Here is a 17,942-nt window from a genome sequence, read left to right on the forward strand (position 1 = left end):
GTGGGCCGCCCGCGCGCCCGTCGCGTCGCCGCCGCAGCTGCAGCCCCCTCGGCCTTGCTATGTCGAGCTCACCCGTGAAGCGTCAGAGGATGGAGTCCGCGCTGGACCAGCTCAAGCAGTTCACCACCGTGGTGGCCGACACGGGCGACTTCCACGGTGAGGACGGCGCGGAGCCCGGGCACGCGGCGCAAGCGCCCTTCGGAGGCCCCGGCGCCCCGATTTCCCCGGGTACCCAGTTCCGGGACGCGGACCGGGTGGCGGTGCCCCAGGCGGCTCGGTTCCGGGGGGAATGAGCGCAGGTGCCGGTTGCTTGGGCCAGGGGCGGCCGTGAGGGGAGCGGGGCCGGGGGCAGCAGTGAGGAGCTGAGGTCAGCCGTGAGGGGCTCGGGTGCGGGCGGGACCGACGGGTCCTTGCGAGCCGTGGGGCAAGAAACCGGTATCCCAGCCTCGCCCTCGCCCTCCTCCCAGGGTGGGGTCGGCTGCGCCCTCAGACCCCGCCCCCGGGACTGGCTGCGGGCAGCCCACGGGAGCCCCTCTGCACCCTCATGGGTCGAGGCAGCTTTCAGTGCCTTTGAGTTCAGGAGAGATTCGGGGTAGAGCTTCGAGCTGACTTCCACGTGGCCAGTTTGTGGTCAGCCAGATGCAATTTTGTTGGGCTGATATTGTCTGTAGAGCGGGGACATCAGCTAGCTCTGACCAGAAGCTGCCAGTGCCGCCACCGCCCTTGAGCTCTGCGGTGCCCAGTGGGACAACCCTGTGGGCGGCAGGTGCCCTGGTGGACAGCCACCGCCAGGCGCACCGGGTGGGTAAAAGCCGGTGCCCATGACAGCACAGGGTTGTTCCACTGTTAAATACTGATTTTCCTGGGCTTGAATTGTTTACATTGGAGAGAATAAGAAGGCTTATTTTATTAATACTTAGCTGTTCTGTCCTCTGCAGTGCAGAGTAGACGAGCCTTGTGTGTATGTTTTGTTGAGAACAAGTAATATTTTTTAAGAAAATCATGAAACGCTTCATGGATGAATGCTGTGAGTACCTAATACGGAAGTGACTTCCTCTCTTTTCTGCTTTCTCATGGTGACTTGAGAAACAGGCTTTAATTCCTCTTCGGTAACTGAGTAAGGGCATTGTTTATCTAGCAGAGCCTAGAGAGTGAACTGGCATATTTGGCTGCTTAACCATCAAAGATGGGGATTCAGCGACTGGCTTGGGGTGCCACAGTCTGCTCCAGACCCCTCTTTGGGAGATCCAAAGCTAGAGCTGTGAGTCCCTCACACACACAGCCCCCTGTTGTAGTCCAGACCTTTCTCTTTATAAGAAAGAAAGCTCCAGAAAAGGGGCTACACATTTTTCTGCTGCTCAGTTTATTCCTTTCTTTTTTTCTCTCTTTTTTTTTTTTTTTTTTGAGACGGAGTCTCCTCTGTGGCCCAGGCCAGAGTGCAGTGGTGCGATCTCGGCTCACTGCAAGCTCTGCCTCCCGGGTTCACGCCATTCTCCTGCCTCAGCCTCCCGAGTAGCTGGGACTACAGGCGCCCACCCCTGCACCCGGCTAATTTTTTGTATTTTTAGTAGAGACGGGGTTTCACCGTGGTCTCGATCTCCTGACCTCGTGATCTGCCTGCCTCGGCCTCCCAAAGTGCTGGGATTACCGCGACCGGCCAGTTTTTTCCCTTCTTAGCACTGAGAATAATTTGCAGTTTGCCTGGTGGACAGAGCCCTCATCTGTATTGTTCCTTGCTGGCCCTCACCAGTTAGGGCAGAGCTGGTGCGGCAGTGCAGGGCCAATAAAGATGAATTTTCCTAAACCCATACCCATAGCAGGCCTGGGGAGTCCTGGGTTCGTGGTTTTGTTTTGTTTTTTTTGTTTGTTTGTTTGTTTGTTTGTTTTTGAAACGGAGTCTCGCTCTGTCGCCCTGGCTGGAGTGCAGTGGCGCGATCTCGACTAGGTGCAAGCTCCGCCTGCCGGGTTCACGCCATTCTCCTGCCTCAGCCTCCCGAGTAGCTGGGACTACAGGCGCCGCCACCACGCCCGGCTAATTTTTTTTGTATTTTTAGTAGAGACGGGGTTTCACTGTGTTAGCCAGGATGGTCTCGATCTCCTGATCTCGTGATCCGCCCGCCTCGGCCTCCCAAAGTGCTGGAATTACAGGCGTGAGCCACCGTGCCCAGCCTTGTATTGTTTTTTTAAAGAAATCTTCTGGCCGGGCGCAGTGGCTCACGCCTGTAATCCCAGCACTTTGGGAGGCCGAGACGGGCGGATCACGAGGTCAGGAGATCGAGACCATCCTGGCTAACACGGTGAAACCCCGTCTCTACTAAAAAATACAAAAAACTAGCCGGGCGAGGTGGCGGGCGCCTGTAGTCCCAGCTACTCGGGAGGCTGAGGCCGGAGAATGGCGTGAACCCGGGAGGCGGAGCTTGCAGTGAGCTGAGATCCGGCCACTGCACTCCAGCCTGGGCTACAGAGCGAGACTCCGTCTCAAAAAAAAAAAAAAAAAGAAAGAAAGAAATCTTCTGGCCGGGCGAAGTGGCTCACGCCTGTAATCCCAGTACTTTGGGAGGCCGAGGCAGGTGGATCACGAGGTCAGGAGTTCGAGACCAGCCTGACCAACATGGTGAAACCCCGTCTCTACTAAAAATACAAAAATTAGCTGGGCGCGGTGTTGCATGCCTGTAATCCCAGCTACTTGGGAGGGTGAGGCAGGAGAATCGCTGAACTCAGAAGGCGGAGGTTGTAGTGAGCACCACTGCACTCCAACCTGGGCGACAGAGGGAGACTCCATCTCAAAAAAAAAAAAAAAATCTTCTAAACCCAAGTCCTGACATATTTTTTTAATGAATATTAACAAAAAAATACATTCATTGATAGTATATGTTCATCAATGTTATGTAGTTGTAAAATAATCTGTTGGGTTTGTGATCTGTATTTTGTGAAGTGAAGATTCTTCACTCCTTGTGGGAGGGAGGCACAGGCCACTGAAAATAGAATCAAAGCTGTGAATGCTCTTCCCACAGTGTGACCCTCCTCAGTTTTCTTCCCACAGTGTGACCCTCCCCAGTTTTCTTCCCACAGTGTGACCCTCCCCATTTTTCTTCCCACTGTGTGATCCTCCCCAGTTTTCTTCCCACAGTGTGACCCTCCCCAGTTTTCTTCCCACAATCTGACCCTCCCCAGTTTTCTTCCCACAGTGTGACCCTCCCCAGTTTTCTTCCCACAGTGTGACCCCCCATTTTTCTTCCCACAGTGTGACCCTCCCCATTTTTCTTCCCACAGTGTGACCCTCCCCATTTTTCTTCCCACAGTGTGACCCTCCCCAGTTTGCATTCGGTTTAAGGGACCCTGGACCCTGAAACCCATTTTTGCCCCAGTGGACCTTGGTTTTGTTTTAATTTTGTAAAAGCCATTTGCTAAAAGCTGACTTTATCAAGGGGTGATTTTACAGGATGAAATGGGCTGTTTTCAGTGCTTCATTCAGGGCATTCTGGCAGACCTGTGTCAACACTGTGCCAAGACAGGCTTTTTCTTAACTTGTCATGTTGAAATGGGTATAGATGCACAGAAGTTGCAAAATCAGCCCATACAGTCCTATGAACCCTTCAACCACTGTCGCTCGTGGTGACATCTCATGTAACCACGGCATGGTATCCACACCGGGAAGTGGGCACTGCTGTGATGCTGATGCTGTTATAGACTGCAGGCCTGGCTCAGGGCTCCCCAGTTTCCCCCTGTACTGGGGAAAGGAGGCTATGTGACAGTTTCATAAGGTGTGTAAATTCCTGTGACTGCTGTGACAGGACATAGCTGTCCCATAGGCACTGAGATCCCCGTGTTCCTGAGAGACACCTCATTCCCTGTTCCTTGGCAGCCTCTAACCTGTTCTCTACCTCTATAGTTTTGTCATTGAAAGACCCTTTGAAAGTACTTATTCCAGCCTTGGCAAAATGGTAAAACCCCATCCCTACAAAAAAAAAATAGCCAGGCATATTGGCGCACACCTGTAGTCCCAGCTACTTGGGAGGCTGAGTTGGGAGGATCACTTAAGCCCAGGAGGTTGAGGCAGCAGCGAGCTGTGACTGCACCACTGCACTCCAGCTTAGGAGACAAAGCGAGACCCTGTCTCAAAAAAAAAAAGGTACTTATTTTCCAAATAAAGTTACTGAACTGGCTAATCTGCTGGAACGATGGGCCGTTCTATGGGTGTCAGTGGCCATAACTCTTTACCTCCACTTTACATTTGGACAGCCTGATCAACAAGACCCCAGGTTAAGCCTCGTTGGCTTCTTTGAATTCCTAGCTTGGTTACGTGAGAAAGAACTAATGTGTTAAAAGAAACAGTTTTTTTTTTTTTTTTTTTTGAGACGGAGTCTCACTCTGTAGCCCAGGCTGGAGTGCAGTGGCCGGATCTCAGCTCACTGCAAGCTCCGCCTCCCAGGTTTATGCCATTCTCCTGCCTCAGCCTCCGGAGTAGCTGGGACTACAGGCGCCTGCCACCTCGCCCGGCTAGTTTTTCGTATTTTTTTAGTAGACACGGGGTTTCACCGTGTTAGCCAGGATGGTCTCGATCTCCTGACCTCGTGATCCGCCCGTGTTGGCCTCCCAAAGTGCTGGGATTACAGGCTTGAGCCACCGCGCCCGGCCAAGAAACAGTAGTTTTAAGAATAAAGAAAATAATCCTTGGGTTTTTGTTTTTGGTTTTTTTTGTTTTGTTTTTTTTTTGAGACAGGGTCTTGCTTTGTCACCCAGGCTGTACAGTGGTGCAGTCACGTGGTGCAACACGGCTCACCGAAGCCTTGACCTCCTGGGCTGAGGTGATTTCCCCCACCTCAGCCTCCCAAGTAGCTGGGACTACAGGTGTGTGCCACCACTCCCAGCTAACAGTCCTTGTTGAAGATAACCATGTGGTATCTGTGTTGAAGTCAAAATGTAGTGACAAATCTCTAAATTTAACATTTTATTTGGGAAGAAATAATTGCAATTCAAGCAGACTGGGTGGTCTTCGATCTGTCCAAAGAACGAGAGAAAGTTGGGGCTAGCCTCAGTGGCTCATGCCTGTAATCCCAGCACTTTGGGAGGCTGAGGCGGGTGGATCACCTGAGGTCAAGAGATCGAGACCAGCCTGGCCAACATGGTGAAACCCTATCTCTACTAAAAATACAAAAATTAGCCAGGTATGGTGGCAAGTGCCTGTAATCCCAGCTACTTGAGAGGCTGAGGTGAGAGAACTGTTTGAACCCAGAAGATGGAGGTTGCAGTAAGCCGGGATTGCGCCGCTGCACTCTAGCCTGAGTGACAGAGCGAGTCTCCATTTCAAAATAACAATAATAATAATAAACCATGAACCTCATTTGAAGGTAATTGTTATGTGTGCATGCATGCATGCGTGTGTGGACAGTTCCTGTCTCATAACTCCTATAGTCCTGTTACAATGTTGGGGCACTCTAGGCCTCAGGAGCAGGCCTCGGAAAACAGAATTTCCGTCGCTGACCTTCTCCTCTCTCACTTGCTCCTTTCTCTCTCCAAGGGAGGAATCTTTCCTGCCTTTCTTTCTGTTTTGGAGCTGTCCGTAAAGAAATTCTCTACTTGCTTTTCTTTTTTTTTTTTTTTTTTTTGAGGTGGAGTCTCGCTCTCTCACCCAGGCTTGAGTCAGTGGCGTGATCTCGGCTCACTGCAAGCTCCACCTCCCAGGTTCACGCCATTCTTCTGCTTCAGCCTCTCAAGTAGCTGGGACTACAGGCGCCCGCCACCACGCCCAGCTAGTTTTTTGTATTTTTAGTAGAGACGGGGTTTCACGGTGTTAGCCAGGATGGTCTTGATCTCCTGACCTCGTGATCTGCCCGCCTCAGCCCCCTAAAGTGCTGGGATTACAGGCGTGAGCCACTGCGCCTGGCCCTCTACTTGCTTTTCTAATTGTGGGTCCTAAGACCCTCATTTCAGAAGGGGTCCCACCACATACCCTGGAGGAAGGAATGTTGCACAGAGGACAGTAAGAATGTGAACAGAGAGGTGTTGCTGGGTTTCCTTGCTCATTAGATGATAATAATTCAACAGGGCTGCCCATACTTCAGTCATATCTCTCCAGTGGAGTCTCCATAAAAGGCCCAAGAGGACAGGGTTCAGGGAGCTTCCAGATACCTGAACACATGGAGCCTCCTGAAGGGTGGTGCACCCAGGGTGGGCATGGAGGCGCCGTGCCCCTTCTCACATGCCTTGCCCTATGCATCTCTTCCTCTGTGTCATTTGTATAATAAGCCAGTACGTGTTAAGTGTTTCCCTTACTTCTGTGATCTGCTCCAGAAATTAACTGAACACGAAGGTTAATTCAAGTTGGCACCTCCAACTTGAGGCCAGTGGATCAGAAGTTCTGGAGCCCAGACTTGTGGCCGGTGGGAAGTGGAGAATGGTTGGATGGGACTAAGCCCTCAACCTGTGGGATCTGAGGCTGTCTCCAGGTAGACAGGGTTGGAGTTGAATTGGAGGACACCCGGCTGGTATCCACTGAAGAATTAATTGCTTGTTTGGTGTATGGGGAGAAATCCCCACACATTTGGTCACAGAAGTCCTCTGTGTTGATTATTCTGATATGAGAGCAGAGTAACACAGTTCAGTTTGTTTCTTCAGAGGCTGGGCTCAGTGTGACTCACGCCTGTAATCCCAGCAATTTGGGAGGCCAAGTCAGGTGGATCACCTGAGGTCAGGAGTTCGAGACCAGCCTGACCAACATGGCAAAACCCTGTCTACTAAAAATACAAAAAAAAAAAAAAAAAATTAGCCTGGTATGGTGACTCGTGCCTGTAATCCCAGCTACTCAGGGGGCTGAGGCAGGAGAATTGCTTGAACCTGGCTGTCGGAGGTTGCAGTGAGCTGAGATTGTGCCACTGCACTCCAGCTTGGACAACGGTGCAAGACTCCATCTCAGAAAAAAATAAAACATAAAAAAATACAAATACAAAAATTAGCCAGGTGTCAGGGTGTGTGCCAGCTACTCAGGATGCTGAGGTAGGAGAATCACTTGAACCCTGGAGGAGGAGGTTGCAGTGAGGCGAGATCTTTCCACTGCACTCCAGCCTGAATGACGGAGTGAGACTCTGTCAAAAAGAAAAAAAGCTACTCAGTGGCTACAAGTTTGGACTTTTTGAACTGTTTAGTTGGTTACTCTGAAGAAAACAACTTTTTTTTTTGTCCTTGCAACAGTGTCTTACTCCATTGCCCAGGCTGGAGTGCAGTGGCACAATCTCAGGCTGGTCTCGAACTCCTCACCTCAAGTGATCCACCCCCGTCAGCCTCCCAAAGTTCTGGGATTACAGGTGTGAGCCACTGTGCCCAGCCACTAAATAGCATTTTATGACTGGGTTTATTAAAGCAGAGAATGTCAACTTTGATCACCAGTACAATTTGAACAAAAACTTGAGATGTTGTCAAAGTTGCCCACTCCAACTAAAAGGATTCTTAGATCAGGTTTTGTCAAGTTACCGGCAGAAGCTACTGAATGCGATATTTATTTGTTTGTTTGTTTATTTATGAAACAGAGTCTCTGTCACCCAGGCTGGAGTGCAGTGGTGTGATCTCAGCTCATTGCAACCTCCACCTCCTGGGTTCAAGCGATTCTCTTGCCTCAGCCTCCTGAGTAGCTGGGATTACAGGCATGTGCCACCATGCCCATCTCATTTTTGTATTTTTAGTAGAGACGGGGTTTCATCATGTTGGCCAGGCTGGTCTCGAACTCCTGACCTCAGGCAATCCACCAGCCTTGGCCTCCCAAAATGTGGGGATTACAGGTGTAAGCCACTGCACCCGGCCTGAATTTATTTTCTTTTTTTTTTTTTTTTTTTTTTTGAGACGGAGTCTCGCTGTGTCTCCCAGGCTGGAGTGCAGTGGCGTGATCTCGGCTCACTGCAAGCTCCGCCTCCCGGGTTCACGCCATTCTCCCGCCTCAGCCTCCCAAGTAGCTGAGACTACAGGCGCCCGCCACCACGCCCGGCTAGTTTTTTGTATTTTTTAGTAGAGACGGGGTTTCACCATGTTAGCCAGGATAGTCTCGATCTCCTGACCTCGTGATCCACCCGCCTCGGCCTCCCAAAGTGCTGGGATTACAGGCTTGAGCCACCGCGCCCGGCCCTGAATTTATTTTCTTAAGAGATGGGGTCGGCCGGGCGCGGTGGCTCAAGCCTGTAATCCCAGCACTTTGGGAGGCCGAGACGGGCGGATCACGAGGTCAGGAGATCGAGACCATCCTGGCTAACACAATGAAACCCCGTCTCCACTAAAAATACAAAAAAATTAGCCGGGCGTGGTGGCGGCGCCTGTAGTCCCAGCTACTTGGGAGGCTGAGGCAGGAGAATGGCGTGAACCCGGGAGGCGGAGCTTGCAGTGAGCCGAGATCGCGCCACTGCACTCCAGCCTGGGCGACAGAGCGAGACTCCGCCTCAAAAAAAAAAAAAAAAAAAAAAAAAAAAAAAAAAAAAAGAGATGGGGTCTTGCTCTCTGGCCCAGGTGGGAGTGTAGTGGCATAATCACGGCTCACTGTAGTCTCAACCTCCTGGGCTCAAGCGATCCTCCTGCTTCAGCCTCTTGAGTAGCTGAGACTACAGGCATGCACTACCACACCTGGCCAATTTAGTCTTTTTATGAAACCTAAAAAGAATGATTGGTGAGTGATGGCAGTGGGTAAAATTAGTCTTAAAGTTGCAGCAGTGCGGTTCAGCAACTATTAGATAAACTGATTTCAGGTTAGAGGCCGCTTCAGCAGCTAGGCTTGCAGATAATTATTTTTGGAGCAATGCTATGTACCCTCAGTGCTTTTCCCCTGACTTTTTGACTCTGTTCTAGCTGGGCGTGGTGATGATGACCCAGCCCAGAAGATCCGCGTTCACAGGTGGGTCACTGACTCTAGGCCGTGCGCCTCCTTGTGGTGGTACAGCAGCGGGAAGCATATTTTCCTACGGCCAGCGTTCTCCCAGTTGTCTCACCTCTCACTCCCATGCTGTTACAAGTCAGCTCTTGCAGGGGCATAGTTGATCTCTGGGCACTTAGTGCTTGTTGTTTCATCATTGTGCAAACAGCCGCATCTTGATGAACCTTCGGTGACCAGGAATGTGAGAGAAGTGTGGCTGGACCCCACTTTGGGAAATGCTCTGGACTCCCCTAACATCCTGGGGACTTAGAGGGTTCCTTCACGTGTTTCCAGTTGGAGGCAAGCGCTTCACTTACTTTGGCTTTTGAAAACTATTTCCCTAGCCATCGACGAGTACAAGCCCCAGGATGCTACCACCAACCCGTCCCTGATCCTGGCTGCAGCGCAGATGCCCGCTTACCAGGAGCTGGTGGAGGAGGCGATCACCTATGGCCGGAAGCTGGGCGGGTGAGTGCCTGGACTCGGGAGGGTCCCAGCTAGGCCCTCACGCTAGTCTAGTTGGCCTTGTTTCCCTCCCTAACTGAATTTTAGCTCTCAAACACCATGAACTCAAGGGAAGAAAAAACCCTTTCTTTCTGCCTGTTTTTGTTTATCAAAGTGTAACCTGCATGGAGTGACCTGCACCCGTGGTAAGTGAGCAGCTTGGAGTCTTGCCAATGTGTGCACACCCTGTGAACACCACCCCAGTCCGGATGCAGGGCACTCGCAGACCCCCAGAGGCCCTCCTCCCCTTCTGCAGTCAGTCTCCCCAGCTCTGGTAATACTTATCTTCTGGCTGTCATTTTATTTTATTTTTTATTTTTCAGACAGAGTCTCGCTCTGTCCACCCAGGCTGGAGTATAGTGGAGCGATCTTGGCTCACTAGAACTTCTGCCTCCCTGGTGCAAGTGATTCTCCTGCCTCAGCTTCCCAATTAGCTGGGATTATAGGTGTGCGCCACCACTCCTGGCTTTTTTTTTTTTTTTTTTTTTTTTTTTGAGACAGAGTTTTGCTTTTGTTGTCCAGGCTGGAGTGCACTGACATGATCTTGGCTCACTGCAACCTCCACCTTCTGGATTCAAGTGATTCTCCTGCCTCAGCCTGCCAAGTAGTTGGGATTACAGACATGAGCCACCATACCCAGCTATAATTTTTGTATTTTAGTGGAGACAGGGTTTCACCATGTTGGCCAGGCCAGTCTCGAACTTCTGACCTCAAGTGATCCGCCTGCCTTGGCTTCCCGCAGTGCTCAGATTATAGACATGAGCCACCGTGCCTGGCTTTTTAATTTTTTAATAGCTTTTATAACTCCCAGAATGTTCTCTGGCACCAGTTTGCAGTAGGTCCCACCCCCTTACCCAACCAAGCAACTGTAGAGCACTCTTCATGCCCATGGCTTTGCATATTTTAGATGCCATTTTAGATTCTCTTCAGGGTAATAATTCAAAGCTTGAAGATGGTGCCGAGCAGACAATGTGGGCACCACACAGGAGCAGGTCCCTTTCTGGTACTGGTCTTGCATAGGTCCAGGTGGCTGGTGAGTGGCTCCCCTGACCATGTGTGAAAGCCACTCTGGACGCTGAGTCTGACCCTCTCCTCTCTCCTCTTAGCTCCCCTTTCCTCCTCTCGTGGTGTTGCGCCCCTGTGGCATCCGCGAGGCCTTGGTGCTCTTGTTATTGGATGACACTGGTGCCTTTGCTTAGCTGGGTGATCAACAGATGAGCCCTGCCCCCATGTCCAGATGGCCCAAGAATTTTTTTTTTTTTTTGAGATAACGTTTGACTCTGTCACCTAGGCTGGAGAGCAGTCTCATAATCTCAGCTCACTGCAGCCTTGATGTCCTGGGCTCAAGCCATCCTCCCACCTCATCCTCCCAAGTAGCTGGGACTACATGCAGGTGCACGCTACCACACCTGGCTAATCTTCGTATTTGTTTGTAGAGGCAGGGTTTCGCCATGTTGCTCTGGCTGGTTTCGAACTCCTGAGTTTGAGCAGTCTGCCCACCTTGGCCTGCCAACGTGCTGTGATTACAGGTGTGAGCCATCGCACCCGGTCTGGCCCAAGAATTCTGACCCCCGAGCGTCTAGCTGAAGGGCTTCCTGTGTGTAGTGGGCTAACGAGGCCACTCAGATTTTGGAACAGCATCATGGACTTCACCTAGTGTCTGTCCAGTGACTGAAGAGATGGAAAATATAATATTTTGCAAGTGCCAAAAGATAGAGGGATGCAGTTTGGGATGATGAAAAGAGCTCTGGAGATAGATGGTGACGGTCGTACAGAATTGTGAACGTGCTGAATATACTGAAAAATGGCAGGTTGGGGGCAGTGGTGCACGCCTGTAACCCCAGTGCTTTGGTAGGCCAAGATGAGAGGATCCCTTCAGCCTAAGAGTTCGAGAACAGTCTAGGCAACAGGGCAAAACTCTTATCTCTCCAAAAAAATTTAAAAATTAGCCAGGCATGGAGATGTGCACCTGTAGTCCCAGCTACTTGGGAGGCTGAGGCGGGCGGATCACTTGAGCCCAGGAGGTCAAGGCTGTAGTGAGGTGTAATCACAGTACTGCACTCTAGCCTAAGCGACTGAGTGAGACCCTGTCTTGGGGGAAAAAAAAAAAAAAAAAAAAAGGATAAGATGGGAAATTTTACATTATATGTATTATTTGGCTACAATAAAAAAATGTTTTAAGATAAAAAAAAGATGGAAGGAAATTTGGCAAAGAAATAACAGAATGCATTTTGTAGACTCTTGTGCACTTGAACCTTAGAAGCTTCTAACCTGCTTTTTTCCCTTTGAATTTCAGGTCACAACAGGACCAGATTAAAAATGCTATTGATAAACTTTTTGTGTTGTTTGGAGCAGAAATACTAAAGAAGATTCCAGGCCGAGTATCCACAGAAGTAGATGCAAGGTAAGGATGCTTGCTCCTGCGCTGGACAGGCTGGTCAGGTGTCCACAGTTGCACACGTGGATGTCAACGTGAGGTCAAGGGGCTGCTGCACCCATAGTCTCCATCCCAGGGGCCCAAGAGGTTTATTCTGAGCTTTCCCACAGTTGGTACTGACGACCAAGAGCTCCTTGTTTAGCAACTGATCTCTAGTGTTTTTTATTTTTATTTTTATTTATTTATTTATTTTTTTTTTTTTTTAAATTTTTTATTTTATTTTTTTTTTTTGAGACAGAGTCTTGCTCTGTCGCCCAGGCTGGGGTGCAGTGGCCGGATCTCAGCTCACTGCAAGCTCTGCCTCCCGGGTTTAGACCATTCTCCTGCCTCAGCCTCCCGAGTAGCTGGGACTACAGGCGCCCGCCACCTCGCCCGGCTAGTTTTTTGTATTTTTTAGTAGAGACGGGGTTTCACCGTGTTAGCCAGGATGGTCTCGATCTCCTGACCTCGTGATCCGCCCGTCTCGGCCTCCCAAAGTGCTGGGATTACAGGCTTGAGCCACCGCGCCCGGCCTATTTATTTATTTTTGAGATGGAGTCTCGCACTGTCACCCAGGCTGGAATACAGTGGTGCAATCTCAGCTCACTGCAACCTCTGCCTCCTGGGTTCAAGCATTTCTCTGCCTCAGCCTGGCAAGTAGCTGAGATTACAGGCACTCGCCACCACGCCCAGATAATTTTTTGTATTTTTAGTAGAGACGGGGTTTCATCATCTTGGCCAGGCTGGTCTTGAACTCCTGACCTCATGATCCACCCATGTTGGCCTCCCAAAGTGCTGGGATTACAGGCATGAGCCACTGTGCCCGGCCACTAGTGTTTTTTGTTTTGATTTGTTTTATTTGTTTGTTTTTTGAGACAGAGTCTCGCCCTGTCGCCAGGCTGGAGTGCAGTGGCGCGATCTCAGCTCACTGCAACCTTCGCCTCCCAGGCTCAAGCGATTCTCCTGCCTCAGCCTCCCGAGTAGCTGGGACTACAGATGCGCACCACCACACCCGGCTAATTTTTTTGTATTTTTGGTAGGGACAGGGTTTCACCATGTTGGCCAGGAAGATCTTGATCTCTGGACCTCATGATCTTCCCCCCTCAGCCTCCCAAAGTGTTGGGATTATAGACGTGAGCCACCGCGCCCGGCCTAGTGTTTTTTAATACAAATTATAGCCTATGGATCCCACTGAGGACCTTTGTGAGACTGGGTGTGAGTTGCTGTCACAGCCATTCTGCAAACCTCAAGTGAGGGGAAGGTTGAGGGCAGTGGTTGGTGCTTACGGTGGTGCAGCTCAAAACTGACTTGGGCTGACACCCGGCCTCCACCTTGCTCTGCTTGTTGGGCAGCCTGCATGATCTGAGGGGATGGGTTCTTCTTGCTCCTACAGGCTCTCCTTTGATAAAGATGCGATGGTGGCCAGAGCCAGGCGGCTCATCGAGCTCTATAAGGAAGCTGGGATCAGCAAGGACCGAATTCTTATAAAGCTGTCATCAACCTGGGAAGGAATTCAGGCTGGAAAGTAAGTGGACCCCACAAGGAAGGAGCTTTCAGAGATTTTTCCCCTGTTGTTGGGGCAAGGTCTACATGGCATCAGGCAAGTTTGACTCTCTCAGCCCTGGGGAATGCCAGACTGGGGAGCACAGCCCACAGCTTGGACTTGACCAGCTGATGTCAACCTAGATCTGCGCTCTGCTCCAGAGCCAGCTCCCTCACTTGCTGGTGATCAGAAATGAGGGATTTCCCAGGAAGTACCATCCACCCACCCAGCAGAGAAGAAAAGCCACTAGTTAACACCTGCAGATTCTTTCATTCCTCTGTCCTGATCAACACAAGCCTGTATTTACATGATTTTTAAAAAGTAAACTATTGTTATATAAAATACATGCTGCCTGGGCAAGATGGCTAGTGCCTATAATCCCAGCAATTTGGGAGGCTGAGATGGGAGGATCACTTGAGCCCAGGAGTTCCAGACCAGCCTGGGCAACGAAGTGAAACCTTGTCTCTACAAAAATATAAAAAAATTTTTGGCCGGGCGCGGTGGCTCACGCCTGTAATCCCAGCACTTTGGGAGGCCGAGGCGGGCGGATCACAAGGTCAGGAGATCGAGACCACGGTGAAACCCCGTCTCTACTAAAAATACAAAAAATTAGCCGGGCGCGGTTGTGGGTGCCTGAAGTCCCAGCTACTCGGGAGGCTGAGGCAGGAGAATGGCGTGAACCCAGGAGGCGGAGCTTGCAGTGAGCCGAGATCGCGCCACTGCACTCCAGCCTGGGCGACAGAGCGAGACTCCGTCTCAAAAAAAAAAAAAAAAAAAATTTTAGGCCAGGCGCGGTGGCTCACGCCTGTAATCCTAGCACTTTGGGAGGCCAAGGCAGGCAGATCACGAAGTCAGGAGATGGAGACCATCCTGGCTAACACGGTGAAACCCTGTCTCTGTTGAAAATATAAAAATTAGCCGGGCGTGGTGGCAAGCACCTGTAGTCCCAGCTACTCGGGAGACTGAGACATGTGAATGGCGTGAACCCGGGAGGCAGAGCTTGCAGTGAGCCGAGTTTGCGCCACTGCACTCTAGCATGGGTGACAGAGTGAGACTCCATCTGAAAAAAAAAAAAAATTAGCCAGGCGTGATGGCACACACCTGTGATTCCAGCTACTTAGGAGGCTGAGGCGGGAGGATCGCCTGAGCAAGAGGTTGAGGTTCCAGTAGCTGTGATCACACCACCGCACTCCAGCCTGGGTGACAGAGTGAGACCCTGTCTCAGAAAAACCAAACCAAACGTATGTATGTTCAGAGTGGAAGAGACAGAAAATGTGTAAAACAAAGTAAAACTCCTGTATGATGTTCTCACCCAGGAGCAGCCAATGCTACACTCAAATAATTCACATCAGGAAGAAGTGTTTTGTTTCCACATCTGTGTGTTTACATGTTCTACCACGTGCCATCACTGACCGGCTCTGAGATAGCATCTCACTTTTTCACCACGGCTGGAGTGCAGTGGCACGAACTCAGCTCGCTACAGCCTTGACTCCAGGCTCAAGTGATCTTTCCATCTCAGTCCCCCAAGTGGCTGGGACGACAACACGCACACCACTCCTGGGTAATTTCACCATGTTCCCCAGGCTGGTCTCGAATCCCTGGGCTCAAGACATCTCTACCCATCTTGGCCTCCCAAAGTGCTGGGATTACAGGCATGAGCCATTGTGCCTGGCCTCATTTGTGGTTTTTTTGGTTTTTTTTTTGAGATGGAGTTTCGCTCTCGTCCAGGCTGGAGTGCAGTGGTGCTATCTCAGCTCACTGCAACCTCCACCTCTTAGGTTCAAGTCATTCTCCTGCCTCAGTCTCCCGAGTAGCTGGGATTACAGGCAGGCGCCACCACACCCAGCTAATTTTGTATTTTTAGTAGAGATGGGGTTTCTCCATGTTAGGCTGGTCTCGAACTCCCGACCTCAGGTGATCCACCACCTCGGCCTCCCAAAGTGTTGGGATGACAGGTGTGAGCCACCACACCCGGCCCATTTGTTTCTATATGTTGAAAAATACTCCATTTTGTGGATAGGCCAGTTACTCATCTGTTGATGGACACCTGGTCGGTTTCCACCTCTTGAGCTGTGATGTATAGTGCTGCGGTCGGTTTCCATTTCTCGGGCTGTGATGTATACTGCTGCTTTGAACACATCTGCTGCTATGAACACATCTATGAACACATCTGCTGCTGTGGACACAGATGTGCAAGTTTTGTCCTGGACAGGTTTTTGTTTCTCATGGGCATATGCCTAGGAGTGGAGTCTCTGGGTGACTGCTGGAGGAACTGCAGGCTGTTTCCCAACTCAGCTGTGCCATCTGCTGTCCCCCTTGAACAACCCCGTGTGGCCATGTGGCAGAGGCGCCTGGGGAGGGAACTTGTGTCTGGAGGTGCCTGAGCAGAGTCTTGGCTGTCTCATCCCATGCCCCAGCCACATGGCAAAGTATGGGCACTGCCCTGTCCTTGGGGATCAACCCCAGGATGTCCAAAGTGCACTGGGACTTGGGCAAGGGGCCTAGTGTGGCCAAGGGGCTCCTCTCAGCAGAAACCAGGGTGCTATGGGCCTGCTGCGGGGTGGCCCCAGGAATGGCTAGGGTGGAACAGGGTGAGGACTGGAATGTGGTCAGAGACAACCCAGTGGTTCTAGCCTGGGAGCTGAGCCCTGGTGAGTTCTGGAATGAGGTGCTGGCCTGGCGCAAGAGCACGGGCACCCAGAGGGCCTCCCTTGCCTTTGTCTGTTGTGTAATGTGGGTTGGAGAAAATTCTGGTCACCCATAACCCACTATCCATTTAGAACCCTCTTTGAATGTTAGATTTGTTCTTAACAATGGCATGAGCCTGTTCCTGCCGATTCAGTTTAAGGCCCGTGAGCATCTTTGGCAGCCTTGGCTCTGGGTGGGCACCTGGCCTGCACTCACCTGCCCCGAACTCACCTGCCCCCGCCCCACAGGGAGCTCGAGGAGCAGCACGGCATCCACTGCAACATGACGCTACTCTTCTCCTTCGCCCAGGCTGTGGCCTGTGCCGAGGCAGGTGTGACCCTCATCTCCCCATTTGTTGGGCGCATCCTTGATTGGCATGTGGCAAACACCGACAAGAAATCCTACGAGCCCCTGGAAGACCCTGGTGAGGGTCCCTCTGAGGTAATGGGGTAAGGGGAGCAGCCTCAGCAGCACCTCTGGCAGGAAGAGCCCGAGATGGAGCTGCCGCATCAAAAAGCAGTGAGGTGCACAGGTCTGCGCGGGCAGGCAGGGGTGGCGGCTCAAGGTAGTGCAGCCAGCAGGCACTGGGAGGGCAGGTGGGGTGGTGCCTCTGCTGAAGCCTTCCTGGTCACAGCTTGGTTTCTTTCCAGGGGTAAAGAGTGTCACTAAAATCTACAACTACTACAAGAAGTTTGGCTACAAAACCATTGTCATGGGCGCCTCCTTCCGCAACACGGGCGAGATCAAAGCACTGGCCGGCTGTGACTTCCTCACCATCTCACCCAAGCTCCTGGGAGAGCTGCTCCAGGACAATGCCAAGCTGGTGCCTGTGCTCTCAGCCAAGGCGGGTGAGTCCCCACTGCCCAGCTGTGGCTGCTGCTTGGGCAAGGCCAACACCACCCTGCCACGCTGCCCTGTGGGTGATCCCTCCCCCCGTGGGGCAAGCACATCTCGGGAGACATTAGGGTGTAGACCTCAGTAGAGGGCTTGGCTTTACTAACATGTCTCACTAAAGGCGTCAGCCGAGGCTCTGTGGGCTGAACCCCACTTCCAGCATGAGCCTTGCTGGGGCTGAGGCCTGGCCCTGGTGGAAGATGCTTGGGTGCAGCGGGTTCAGGCCCTGAGCCCAAGGGGCCAAGGTGGGCAGGGACATGGGGCAGGTATGGAAGGCTGGGTCTTGTCCCATAGCCCAAGCCAGTGACCTGGAAAAAATCCACCTGGATGAGAAGTCTTTCCGCTGGTTGCACAACGAGGACCAGATGGCTGTGGAGAAGCTCTCTGACGGGATCCGCAAGTTTGCCGCTGACGCAGTGAAGCTGGAGCGGATGCTGACAGTGAGTGTTGTGTGGGGGGGGCCACATGTGCCAAGCCCCATGAGAGCCCAGGCCTGGATGTCGGGGTTCAAGCTGGGCAGAGTTAAAACTTGCATGAGACCCCAGGTCTCATTCACGTGCTGCCCAGCAAGCGGGGCCTGCTGAGGCCATCCCAGGGTGGAGGGTGCATGGCACCCAGGGCTGCTCCCGGGATGCTTGGTGGGTCCTGGCTCCTCTCTGGCCTGTGTGGTGACTGTGGCGTTGGCCAGCCTGTGGCCGTGGCCCACACAGTGTGCAGACCCCACAAGGGCCTCCCTCCTTCCACATGGGGCTTCAGGGTGCAGAAGGCAGTGTTGGGAGACACAGCTCATGCTGTGTTTGTTTCTAGGAACAAATGTTCAATGCAGAGAACGGAAAGTAGTGCAATCCTGAGGGTGGACTCCAGATCTGCACCGTCGGCCAGCTGGGGTCTGACTGCACATGGCTTCTCATGAATCTTGCGTTTTTTACAAATTGGAGCAGGGACAGATCATAGATTTCTGATTTTATGTAAAATTTTGCCTAATACATTAAAGCAGTCACTTTTCC

The 17,942-nt window shown here is 51.7% G+C and overlaps 1 protein-coding gene across 1 annotated transcript; it reads left to right on the forward strand.

The window, feature by feature from the left end:
- On the forward strand, positions 1-17,942 carry TALDO1 (transaldolase 1). The gene is made up of 8 exons (XM_045372450.1): positions 1-156; positions 9,235-9,358; positions 11,691-11,798; positions 13,204-13,335; positions 16,290-16,465; positions 16,692-16,889; positions 17,230-17,375; positions 17,743-17,942. Exons 1-8 carry the CDS (start codon positions 60-62, stop codon positions 17,773-17,775), a joined length of 1,014 nt encoding a protein of 337 aa, XP_045228385.1. The 5' UTR covers positions 1-59; the 3' UTR covers positions 17,776-17,942.

The sequence above is a fragment of the Macaca fascicularis genome, chromosome 14, assembly GCF_037993035.2.
Source record: "Macaca fascicularis isolate 582-1 chromosome 14, T2T-MFA8v1.1".
Classification (NCBI taxonomy): Eukaryota; Metazoa; Chordata; class Mammalia; order Primates; family Cercopithecidae; genus Macaca; species Macaca fascicularis.

Bases quoted from the DNA above. Each gene is read 5' to 3' on its own strand.
- TALDO1 (XM_045372450.1), top strand. From the start codon at position 60: ATGTCGAGCTCACCCGTGAAGCGTCAGAGGATGGAGTCCGCGCTGGAC. The intron at 157-9,234 runs GTGAGGACGGCG...CTATTTCCCTAG, and splicing joins CGACACGGGCGACTTCCACG to CCATCGACGAGTACAAGCCC. The intron at 9,359-11,690 runs GTGAGTGCCTGG...TTTGAATTTCAG, and splicing joins TATGGCCGGAAGCTGGGCGG to GTCACAACAGGACCAGATTA.